The sequence below is a fragment of the Cydia amplana genome, chromosome 18 (assembly GCF_948474715.1).
Source record: "Cydia amplana chromosome 18, ilCydAmpl1.1, whole genome shotgun sequence".
Taxonomy (NCBI): domain Eukaryota; kingdom Metazoa; phylum Arthropoda; class Insecta; order Lepidoptera; family Tortricidae; genus Cydia; species Cydia amplana.
The window spans coordinates 11,692,824-11,705,570 of record NC_086086.1 but is presented as its reverse complement, the minus strand read 5'-3'; the positions used below and the strand labels follow the sequence as shown (position 1 = coordinate 11,705,570).

Here is a 12,747-nt window from a genome sequence, read left to right as displayed (position 1 = left end):
TTTCCATACATTTTTCGATCTTTCCATTTTGCGACCGCCAACAAAGTCTATGAAAAATGGTGACGGAATGGAAATAAAAACCTTAGGACACTTTTTTTTCCTATTAGGATAGAAAGAGCTCGTGATTCTGAGTAGAAATAACATAAACAATCCTAAATTTGAAAAAAAAGTGTAGGGGACAACAAAAAAAAACGCCCATCTACACGGTCGCCGATCACATTTTGTAAGGACAACCGGTCGGTCTCCCTACAAAAAGTACTCGCCCAACGGTGTACATGTAGGTAATTAGCGTTTCAGGGAGCCTAAACCGCTATTTTTTTTTATTTGGCACAGGAATTATTTTTTAAACTACCATCTGACCTTACAACCCAGAGGGGAAACTAGGCCTTATTGCGACTGGTCTGGTTTTGTAACGATGTTTTCCTTCACAGAAAAGCGAAAGTCTTCATTTTTTATTTAACCGTAAAATTACGCCTTACCTATCAAGGTCATCAAAAGTTAATCTACCTATTTATTATAATCTACATATTTAAATAAAACAGTCGTGCTAAGATGGCATTCTGATCGAGAATACAGCAGCGTTACTATTAAGGGAAATGGGCGATGTCACCGCTCTTGGCTTTGCTTTATCAGGACAACACACCGCACAGAGCCTCCATGCCGACGCTGAAATACCATAACAAAACATAATAACAATAACTTTCAGCTTAAATTAATAATTTCAGTAGCATTAACCTGACATCAACGAACGCAGACTTAAAGACATGATACCGTACCGTAACTGAAAAAGGCAATTAAATTATTAATAGAAAGGCATTTATGTGAGATCCGTTTATCTTCTCACTTCGGATGCAATTAAGGTGAAGTTGGGTAAGAAGGGTCCTTAGTTAGCATTCCACCAGTAAAGTTATGAATATTCACGAATACTTCGGGTAACTTGAGGGGAAACATACAGAATACGTAACTTTTGCAACTACTGTGACGTCTTTAATTAAAGAGCGGTCGAGTGCGAGTTGGGAGTTGGTTATACAAAGTATGTAAAATATGGTGCAGGCAGGTGGCAGTGAAAAATTTGGTCACTTTGTGCATTTATGTTCAACGGTCCGAAACCAAGACCTTTCGTTCTTATAATATTCTAAACACCTTGCATGAATGAATACTTCTGCTGTTGTCGGTGATGCCTAAGAGGCAATAAAGTAGAATAAGTATAGAAAATAGAAATCGGCCTAGAGCTCAAAAAATGACTCCGCCGCGAGTTGGTAACTCAAAAGTATACCGCGCAGTTTCACAACTTCAAATATTGCCGTGAACATACAGAATTTTATTTTAGGCAATTTAAATTTTTAGTGTCCAATCACAACTCTTTTATAGCGGGTTATTGTGTATCTATTGGGTAATATGGGCAAAGCTACGGACGAGTTATGTTTACGGGGCATAACTGTCAGTGATACATGTCGGATAAGTGTAAGTTGTGTATTATCAATCTCATAATTATCATATTGTAGATTAAAGGGATATAGAAAACAATATAGCATATATATTTATAATCATTGAAATCAAAAATAGAAACTTCGTTGGAAACAGTTTCGCAAACAACCCTGCTTAATAAATAAAAAATGAACTCAATAAAACTGTTCAAGTTTTGTATAAGAGCTATCGTTTTATAATAAAATATGAAAACATTTTACCGCAACTTTGAAGAATATCAAAACGTATAAAAAGGTCGCTTTAGATCGTATCGTTCAGGTTTTATTACAGAAACGAAAGATACATTCAATTCTCAAACAATTAGGTACTTTACAACCTTAGAAATAACGCTTTATTTTAACGACATGATTGTTTGAGCCCGAACGACCTGGATAACGTGGGTGAGCGCTCTTTTCTGAATGGTTTCTATAGTTTGCTGTCGATTTATTGGTTCAAATAGGGCTTTGAAATGCAATATGCCTATAAAAGCCGCCAGTAAGCGATGTTCAGTTAAAAAAGCGATTAACAGACCGTGAAATGGGGTTACTTTGATCAATTTCAAAATTAATATTTATTTATCTCCCCGAATATGGAATCTAAAAATAAATTTAAAAAATGACAATATTGGTTTTTGCTCCTCTATCGATTTCACCAATAATATTTTTTTAAATACTAATGTGTCCTTAGAAAAAAAATTCTAAAGTGGTGATCAACTTTAAACTTAATTTGGGGTTACTTTGATACCCCCCCTTTTTTTCAACGGAATTCGATAGTAACCCCTATAGGGACTAAAACTTCAACACATTATACAAAAAAATCCGTTCGCAGGTTTAGAATTTATAAGGATTTTATTGCCTTTGGGGTTACTTTGACAAAGATAAAAAAGGTTAGCTTAGAAAAAATCAACTTTATTGTAAAACAGTCTCATATTTTACTTATTTAAGGTAAGAAGCATAATTGAACAATAAAAACCTATCAAAATTTATTAACAATATGTAATAACAATACGATGATGTACGGATGTTTGGCGTATCGACGGCCCGCCTTCGACCACTTCTGTTACAGCCCGGTTTAAAACTTTTTCAGAGTAGTTCCTATATGCTCAAGCATTATTCTAAAACAATAATACATAAATCAGTTAAAAAACCTTCAATATCTAAATACTTAATCTAAAAAAACTATATGTCGTCAAAGTAAACCCTTATAGGCGATCAATGACACCCCATGCCACAAAAACCGAGATACTAAAATGGCCGCCATGATTATGATTTGCAACAAGAATCGATGTTATAGGCCGATACATGCCTGATTCAATGGATTACTTCAAATTTATGTATTTGCTATAGAGAACGTTGTACATTAGAAGTTATACAGGCTATTAAAAGTACACAAAACTGATACTTGCATATTTTATTTTATTTTCCCATCGATCGACATGCTTGATCCCACGGACACAAATCACTAACTGACAGTGACGTTCAATCTTGCCAACCGTAAAAAAACAATCCACAGGGTGCGTTCAGAAAGCGTAATATTCGAGTTTGAACACGAACTAAAGTTTTTATCAAAGTAAACCCAGGATTCAAAATAACCCCATTCCACGGACCAGACGATTTGTTGACGAGCATCGCGGCGTTATGCTATCAAGCATTTGCCTTTCAAGTCTTTAAATTACTCATCATCATCCTCCTAACGTTGCTGCTAGTTTCACACGGGAGACGACAAATTACCATATTCTAATGTAATGTGCAATACCTAGCGATTTTTCTGCTATGTACCATATGCCAAAACTTCTTTTTTCAAAACTCTTGTTAAATATATCGTGTACATCATATATTAGATCAGGGAAGCGTCGTCACAGAGTATTAAGACGACGATAGGTCACGTAATTCAGATGTCCTAAAAATCAAACGAATTAAACGCATTTCGCATTTCCTCCATAAATGTTTTAAGTCCTCTGGACAGTCCTTCTATCACGACTTTGACAACTTTCTCAATAATGTTAAGTTCGTAGATCTTGCTGTCAACGGAAAAGTACATGACAAGGCCGGTTTCGAATGACACTGCGCTTGTGACGAAGGAACCGCCGCCCCGGCTCGCGGCTTGCCCAGACGCGTTCGCTCCGTATATCGTGAAGTACTCGCCGTCCATGATCACTAAACCGTAGTCCCCCGCCAGTACCATAGTCCTCAAGAGCGATACTTTATTCCGATTACTAGGGATACCCTCAACTAGTTTTGCGTTTTGGCCGTCGTACACGTAGAACTTTTTATCGACAGTATAATAATACAGGTGCCCCTTGTAGTCGACGGTGATCTGCTCCGCGTTTTTAACTTCGTCAACGATAGTAGCCTTCTGTCCTCTTTCGGTCACCTTGTAGAGCTGATGCTGCTTGTTCACGTAGTAAAGCACTCCGGTAGAATTCTCTGCCGCGATCGAGATCACTTCGTCACTGACGGATCCGAACTTTTCTGCTGAATTTTTCTTCTTATTGTAAACGTATATCCCGTCTTTGGTGGCGAAATACACCGTTTCCGTTAAGGAGGCTACAGCGATATCCCTGGCGTTATCCAATAGTTTAGTTGAAACCGTATGGTTAGAACGTTCGGGGTCATTAGTTAACGCATATAAGCCGTAGTCGACTCTCTCTCCTTGTTTGTTAACATCTGACTCTATAAAGAACACAACTTTGTCTTCGATTTCTTTATCTTCTCCAAACAGAACTCCGAGGCACGTGACGTCGTGGTTCGCGGTGTGGAGAAGGGTGGACTGGGAGATGATGTCATTGGTGATGGTACCGATTGTGATAGCAGGTGTGTTGGGGCTGGCGGGCGCGGCCCACACGTCGGCTGCCAGCAGGCAACACGCCACACTCAACACCTTCACTATCATACTGCTTTCTGGAATGACACAAAAACTTAACTTTTAACTCCAGTGTAGGTAACAAAAAGCTATCTGGCAAAAACTTGGAAGAGGTCAACCGACTATACAACACATAGGTGTATAATATTAAGATGACTGTCTAGCAGCTCACCATACAAAAAAGATTGTCAGGCAAATTTTAATTACGGTATTAGAAAATAGAGAATGTTTTGTTTAAAAAAATTAAATAGAACAAAACAAAAACAACTCTGTTTCATTTAATCATGATTCTTTTAATGGAGGTAATTTGTACTAGTATTAAGACAATGCATCAAATGCCACATATCTATTTAAAGATAAATAATTCGAGCCAAGGAAAAAGCATTTACTGGTTACTACAAGTTAAACTTGGACACTAAGTTGTTGATACACTTACGTGGGTTATCGTCACTTCGTGACCTTTTACAGTATGGGATGCTACTCGTAGATAGTTTGATTTACCGGCATGTATTTATTGTGTGTACATAGTAACATAGCTATAGGTATATCGTTAGAAAATATGAAATGGAATCACCGTCAAATCAAGACTAATCACACACACTAACACAACGTTAAACGAACATTAAACGTTACCTACACGTTTCACAAAAAATACAGCCAACCACGCCTATTTTCTAAAAATATAGGAAAATTTAAAACACATTTTTTATGACGTATGACGTGATAGTTACTTTAAAGAACTGACTGATATGGCATATATTTCTGAGCAACTCCAATCAAAATATTTTTTTTTATATAAGAGTTTCCTACATATGCAGATAAATTTTACCCTATTTTAATAAAATAATTTAGTACTGAATGCATACCTAATGATTAGAATACCACCAATCCTGGATCGAACGCACTGAAAAACTGCGTTTTAAAGAAAATTTATTCTGAAAAATGTATACTAACTGTGTGAAGATGGATCACTGCACTTGAACAGACGTGTGTACTCTCGTCTCGGGTAGATAGAAAACTAGACATTGTCGTTATCTGCAGTTGTATTTATCTGTCTTATACCTACTTACCTAGATTTTCTGACAAGACTTGACGATCACTTTACAATTTACCTTAATAACTCTGAAATTATCAATTATTTAAAAAAAAATCCTAGTCAAAGTTTTCAGCTATATCAAGTGCAATTTTATACTAAATAGTTACCTATTTGTACAACAAGAAATCAAAGTTTGATATTACTTCGACTGCTTATTTTGAGTCGCGTGCAAGCGAAAGATTCTATAATAGATTCACGAGCGTAGCGAGTGAATCTAATTTAGAATCTTGAGCGTAGTAAGGGACTCAAAAGCGCACGAGATGTAAATAACTTTGATCTCGTGTAGTACACAACATTTTTCACCGGAGCAGTGAGAACATACCTATTAGACAACTTGAAAAATGCAATCCTTCTTCATCATTTAATACCTGCACTAATGTTTTCTTAAGATATACAAACAATTAAATTTAATTACCGCAATCGAACACAAAAACAAAACGTAATAATAAATTTCAGTAAAATAATATGGAAATAACGAACATCAACTGACACTTCAATCGACACCTTTGTAAGATACGGTCCGAATTGCGGATACGTACTATTTGTCAACTATGGTAGAAATTCTTAAAAGTAAAATAATTAATTTTGCGTGATGGTCTTGTGTATTTTTTGAGTTTATTATTTTAATTGTACAATAAAATACCTAAAATATAGTATTTTATCAGTTTTAATCTAATCTTAAAACTTTATGTTTATTAATTAATTATTAAGAAATACTCGTATGTGGTTTGGAACGATGCGGTCTGAAGTTTTTCGGGGGTCTATTATAAACCGTGAATATACCGTTGAATGTCGTTTTAACTTTTTTTTGTCTGTTTTTTTTTGCTAACAGTGTGAAAGGGACAGAGATAATAGAACCCAAGTATTTCGAACTTGTATTAGACCCCGCATGTTGAAATGACATTTGACTATAAAGGTCACTTGAATGTCATTTTGTCTCACTCAGTGAGCAAAATGTTTTTAAGAAGCAAAATACCCTTGTCCGAGCTGCTGAGGTGAAAATTATATTTGTGTGGTATGCAGGGTAACGATACAATTGAAAATTAATGAAAATTAGACATGGTTTCGGTTTTTTTTATCCAGCCAACAATAATACCTATTTTAAGGTTTTGGTTTAAGTCTGCCCTTGCAAATATAATTTAGTTTCTGTGCGATTTTGGGCATTGACCCTTGTAAAAATGTGTAACAATTCAATATAAAACTACAATTTTACTTTAGCACCCTTAACCGTTGCGAGTCATTATAAGTACCTAGTGAAAAAAAACTTGTGGATTATCCCAAATATGATTCAATACTTTTACAAATTGTGGCCATCTATCTATATCAAACAATGCTAATATGCATCATTTATCTGGAATAAATACCACCGAGTAGGTATACCTACTTATCATTACCAGGAAACTTGAGGGTAATATTTTTTATTTACTGCCCTTACGTCTCGCTTGCGTCAGTGCATGTACGAACAAGTAAGAGCGAAATGCACGCGCGAATGATAACAAAATGACATCATTTCGATATCAGAATGTACGTTCTAATTAGCCTCCTTGTCACTAGTTCGTGTTGACCCTTGAACGTATTGATAGCGTAGGAAATGGAGCATTACAATTAAGTTGCCGAAAATGTAGACTTTAGGTCTTACCATATCTCAGGACCATGGGGTCCCGGATCTTTGGGAGGCGAGGCGTGCGTGGGGCCGAAGCCAACAGCGCAGAACGCCTGCTGGCTCCCATTCACGGGTACATCAATAGATACCCGTGAACCGGTCTCAGCAGGCATTGGGGCTATTGTAACAAAAATGGAAAGAGTTCAGGGCTGAGTTTGGCTGGAGCTTAAGATTGGGCTATTGTAAAGAGGTCCGGGCATCTGCCATAACAATGCTAACACACGTTATCGAGGCAGGCGGTGACTTGCCGCTGACTTTAGCTTATTATTAAATACCTAGATTAAAAAATTGGTAATCTTAAAATTTAACATGCCTTGTAATCCAAGAGAGCCATAGAAATAGAAGACACCTTTGAAGCCAAGGTTTCCACTTGGGGATAGGTACTAAGGAGTAGAAAATAACAATAGAAGTTTTTAGGTAGAAAAAATTTTTGGTTGGTAGGTTTACTAAAAAGAAAAAGATTTGATTAATCCGAAATTTAATATATTATGATCACGTAAGTGAGATCTTTACTTAAAAGAACAAGAATTTGTCAACAAATGTTATGGGCCTTTGGTTTTACAAATGAATGTACCTAAAGTAATACACACTTTTCACACTTATGTATATGTACAAAAAGTAAACACGGTAAAAAAACAGACAACAAAAGGATAGGTAATTACATAAACAACGTAAACGTTTTACTCAATTGGGATCACCACTCGAAAGAGATGTATAGTTGTACGGAGATCTCCGAAAACTTTGGCAATTTCTTTCATCACGTATTTTACGATTTTTCCCCAGACGTTCAACCTATATATAAATAGCCCCTGCGGCGTAGTACCGAAGACGCTGGCAATATTTCCTCGCTGGACAGCTAGGCTAAATGCGTTGAGCGAGAAAGCTGCCAGCTCTTTGCCCAAAATACTGTTGACCCAAAATACTGCGTTTTGAGAAAGTTCGAGACAACTATTTATACTTACCTAATTAATAGATTAGAAGTGCATGTTTATTGTTTACATAGAGACTAACGACCAAACCGCTATCTGTAAGTAATTGCATTAAGGATGACTCACGCTAGACCAGGCCGGGACCGGGCCGGAGCTTCCGGCGCTTCGTTTATTACTATGGAAAGCATCACGTGATCACCGATCAGCCGTCATAGAAAATGACATTTCGGACGTCGAACGCCTCGGCCTGGGTCCGGCCCGGTCTAGCGTGAGTCATCCTTATCATGTTACGCTGCAATCTTCCTGTCATCCATTTCTCTGTAATGGAGTCCACTAGGGAAGGGATTTTTTTTTTTTTTTTATTATAAATGGGTATACTCATGGCCACAGACTAGCCGGGGCGAAGACGTGGCCTACGATGGAGCGAGTCTGCCCAGAAGGTGCCTGTTCACCCTTGATTTGAAGGTTGCCGGGTTATATGAGCTCGGAAATATAGACGCCGGCAAGGAATTCCATTCCTTGGCAGTGCGCATAAGGAAAGAGGAAGCAAAGCGCTTCGTGCGGATTCGTGGAATATCTACCAGGTAAGGATGGAAACCGGCCGTGCGTCTAAAAGTCCGATGGTAGAATGGGGACGGTGGAATAAGCTCGTGTAGCTCTTGAGCACACTCCCCGAAGTGCAATCTGTAGAACACCGACAGACTGGCGACTTTCCGCCGATGGGCCAAAGATCGGCAATAAGCGGCTCTTTAAGACACCCAAACAATTAACTCTTCTCTAAGAGTTAATTGTATGGGTGTCTTAAAGAGCCAGAGAGAGAGGGAGAGTGCTCTCACTCAGCCAGCTAAATCAACGTTTACTAGCTGTTTTACATTCCTAACACCGATAATTTCCTTTCTAATGTGGTTGACCTAACCCTTTAAAATTGATGAACCCTTTAGTCCGCAGTGGCAACATACTTAGAGCGAAAACGCATCTCTACTATAAGAATTATGGTTCGAAATCTAATGACTAGAAAGAAATGTCAAATGGTTAAAGGGTTAACGGCCTCCTAGCCTAGCCTAGTAAGTAGTTCTTCGAAGCAGGAGGTCGCGGGTTCGAATCCCGGTGGCGGCTTTATTTGTGTGTTTATCACAAATATTCGTTCCTGAGTTATGGATGTTTTATATGTAAATACCTATGTATTTATCAATATAAACATGTATATCGCCACCTAGTACGTACCCATGCTACAAGCTTTCGTTAGTTTGGGGCTAAGTTTATCTGTCCCCAAATATTTACACGTTTGTCGACCCCGAGTAGGTCGTAAATATCTAACGGTTATTCCGGGAATCACTTATCCTCCTCTCCTCTACTTATTTACTTATAGAACAAAATGTCAAAATTCTCATTAGGTAATTTAAGGCAACAAGCATTAGTCACGACAATGATAAAATGTTTTGAATACAATATTTTATTTATTATCAAACAACTCAGGGCCAACCCAAAATTAAATACATTAGGTTTATTTTTTATCACATATAAAAGTCGTTACTTAAAAGAACAAGATTTTGTCAAGAAATGTAAGCTACGGTCGTTTAGTATTGAAATAATGTAAAGGAACGTATGTAATCATAAAGGTACACTTACAAAAAGTGAACACTGTAATAAAGTAACTCCTCGGGCAACAGAAGGATAGCTCGGTAGTAAGGTACTTGTGCTCGACATGCTAATGCCCAATAGATGGCACCCTGCTGTCACCTCTATTGACAATGACTTAAGTTTCAAGATGACATGTACTGGGACCGCGTCGAGCACCAGTACGTTTACCTTAAACAAAATGAAGTATTCGCAGCGTTACGGGAAGCATTTGGCCGTATTTGACTTTCCGCCGGTGCCGGTGCGGCAGCTATCTGCGCTTGTCTTACCACCAGTGCGGCGGTGGTTTTTCTATGTTCTAAGATAAGATAAGATAAGATAAGATACATTTATTGATAAAATTGTACAAATTTTACACGTCAATTCAATGTGGATTCTCTTACCATCATAATATTTACTATGCTATTTACAATGTCAACCATATTATTATAAATAGATTTATATAACATTGCAATGTTGCAATGTGTCTTGCATTCTCGTGTGAGTAAGAAAAATATGACTATACTCCCGATATTCTTACTTCAAGTATGTCCTATTTCAAAAGAAAAAATGTACGGGAAGTATTTTTGCGTAACGCGCTGAAAGGTATTTTTTTTTATAGCGCGGCACGGGTACTATTTGTCCGTACTCCATCACCCCGTACCGCACCGAAAGGTGAGTACGCAGCGCTCAAATTGGTCATAGTGCTGCGCATTGTTCACGTTTCCGCGTCGATACGACATTTTATTAATGCGACAATTCAAGACTATGACATCTATATTAAAAATTACCTACTGTAAATGTCCGATCCTTTTTTATAATTATATGAGGATGAATAATATTTATTTTGAACACGTACAGACATGATGACGATAATAAATATTTAGTCGATTCTTTAGTATCCCATCACTAGTGTTATATACGGCCTGTGCGGCAAGGGAAGTATATTCCCGTAAAATTAAGGGTTTTTAAAAATGCCTATATCTTTTGGCATTTTATTCAGATCCGCGGGCGACGGCAGCTGTATATACACAAGTATAGTCTATTGATCAGAATTACTTTTAGTTCAAAACGATAACATTCCAGGTCTGTAGGGACCTTTAAAGTCTGGACATGGTACGGGAAAATGTAGGTCGTGCCGCAAATTTGGCTTTCTCAATACGGGAAGTATATGACTCGTAACGCACTGGCAGTAAGTTTGGGTTTTGCGCTGCCGCACCGAATGTGTTAATGTCGCCTGAAAACGATGGCCGGATATTCTCCAGCATTGGTTTTAAACCTTTGGACAGTTCATCCATGATGCCTGCTACAACTTTCGCTAAGACGTTGAACTCGTAGATCTTCCTGTCGGTCGCGAAGTACGCTAAGAAACCGGTGTCGACCGACAGGGCGCTGACGGCGAACGACCCGCGGCTGCTGCCCGCGCCCACCGCGGTCGCGTTCCCCCATATCTGGTAATACTCATCTTCCCCGTTCACTAAACAATAGTCTTCCACAAACAGCGGGGTCCTCACGAACCACACTTTGTTCAAATTGCTAGGGATGCCTTCAACTGGTTTCACGCTCTGTCCGTCGTACACGTAGAACTTTTTGTCGGTCGTATAAAAGTACAGGTGACCCTTTTTGTCAAGCGTGAACTGCTCGGCGTTCTTGACCGCATCAATGATTGTAGGCTTCTGTCCCTCGCTAACCTTATAGAGTTGATGCTGCTTGTTCACGTAGTACAGCACTCCGGTACCGTTTTCGGCCGCGATCGAGATCACATCGTCACTGACCGACCCGTATTTTTCCGCTGAGTTTTTCTTTTTATCGTAAACGTATATTCCGTCTTTGGCGGCGAAATACGCAGCATTGGTTAAAGAAGCTACAGCGATGTCTCGGGCGCTGTCCAAGAGTTTAGTTGAGACCATACGTTTAGATTTGGGGTCTTTAGTCAACGCGTATAGGCCGTAGTCAACTCTCTCTCCTCGTTCTTTAACGTCTGATTCTATAAAGAACACAACTTCTTCACCTTCTCCGAAAAGCACCCCGAGACTCGTGACGTCATGATCCGCGGTGTGGAGCAGGGTGGACTGAGATAGCACTTCGTCGTTGGAGCTAGCGGTGGCAAACGCGGAGGCGGGCGCGGCCGACACGCGGGACGCCAGCAGGCAACACGCCACACTCAAAAACCACGCGGTCATCCTGCTCTGCTGCTGCTGCAAACGATGAAAATAACAAATTATGAAAGAAACAGACTGTGATAATAGTGATGTAGGTACATACATTATGTATGTATATTTTAAATAATTTGAACTGAGCTAGTTTACTCGAAGAGTCTCAAGAATACAATACCATTGAGTGGCAAACCACAAATTAGGATAACTACCTCGTAGTAAAAGCAGATTATAACCGCCTTGAAATGTTAGTACAAATTAACGAATCTATTTCTTTAAACAATAGACTACAAAATACACTAACTAAGTAATAGCGAACATAACTTTTTTTGCATTTTACAACCGTCGACACTAAAAAAAAAATGCACTCTGTAGAAAAACGGCTATGGGATACCATACAATTTCATTATAATATATTATCGGCTCTATAGTCTTTTCATAAGAATAAAAATGCTTTGAAGGAAAAAATAACACTTCACACATTTTGCATTTAGAGATAACAGATGTGCCGCCAGGGTCGTACTCGCATTGTTACATTTGAGGTGGTAAGATATTATCTTTTTCTACTCCAGCACTTAAATGTGTCAATTAAATGACTGACAGTGATATCTAAAGCAATGTCATTTGAATGCTTTGTCTATAGGCTCATAAGATGACTGCTAGCAGTCATCTTATGAGTATAATACAACTGTTTTATTTTTTTTAAAGATACAAGTTCCGATCATCTTGATTGAAAGAGGTATGTTTTCATTTACAATAATAACTCTTTTTTTTTTGTGTAGTGTGTTGTAGTTTTGTGTGTGAGTAGCTCCTATCGTAGAAAAAGTGAAAGAAAGCCGCTTACGTTGGTATGGCCATATCCAAAGACGCGAAGACGACTATGTGATTAAGAAAGTACTCAACATACCAAATTCGGCCAGGGGAAAAGGCAGGCCACCCGCCACTTGGTGGAATAAC

At 38.4% G+C, this 12,747-nt stretch overlaps 2 protein-coding genes across 2 annotated transcripts; both read right to left on the bottom strand.

The window, feature by feature from the left end:
* Window positions 1–3,362: 3,362 nt before the first annotated feature.
* LOC134656437 (uncharacterized) lies at window positions 3,363–5,224 on the bottom strand. The gene is made up of 2 exons (XM_063511970.1): window positions 5,196–5,224; window positions 3,363–4,367 (listed from the first exon to the last, which is right to left on the bottom strand). Exon 2 carries the CDS (start codon window positions 4,357–4,359, stop codon window positions 3,367–3,369), a length of 993 nt encoding a protein of 330 aa, XP_063368040.1. The 5' UTR covers window positions 4,360–4,367; window positions 5,196–5,224; the 3' UTR covers window positions 3,363–3,366.
* Window positions 5,225–7,060: 1,836 nt separating this feature from the next.
* On the bottom strand, window positions 7,061–11,817 carry LOC134656610 (uncharacterized). Its single transcript, XM_063512166.1, has 2 exons — window positions 10,854–11,817; window positions 7,061–7,206 (listed from the first exon to the last, which is right to left on the bottom strand). Exons 1-2 carry the CDS (start codon window positions 11,815–11,817, stop codon window positions 7,061–7,063), a joined length of 1,110 nt encoding a protein of 369 aa, XP_063368236.1.
* Window positions 11,818–12,747: the final 930 nt, after the last annotated feature.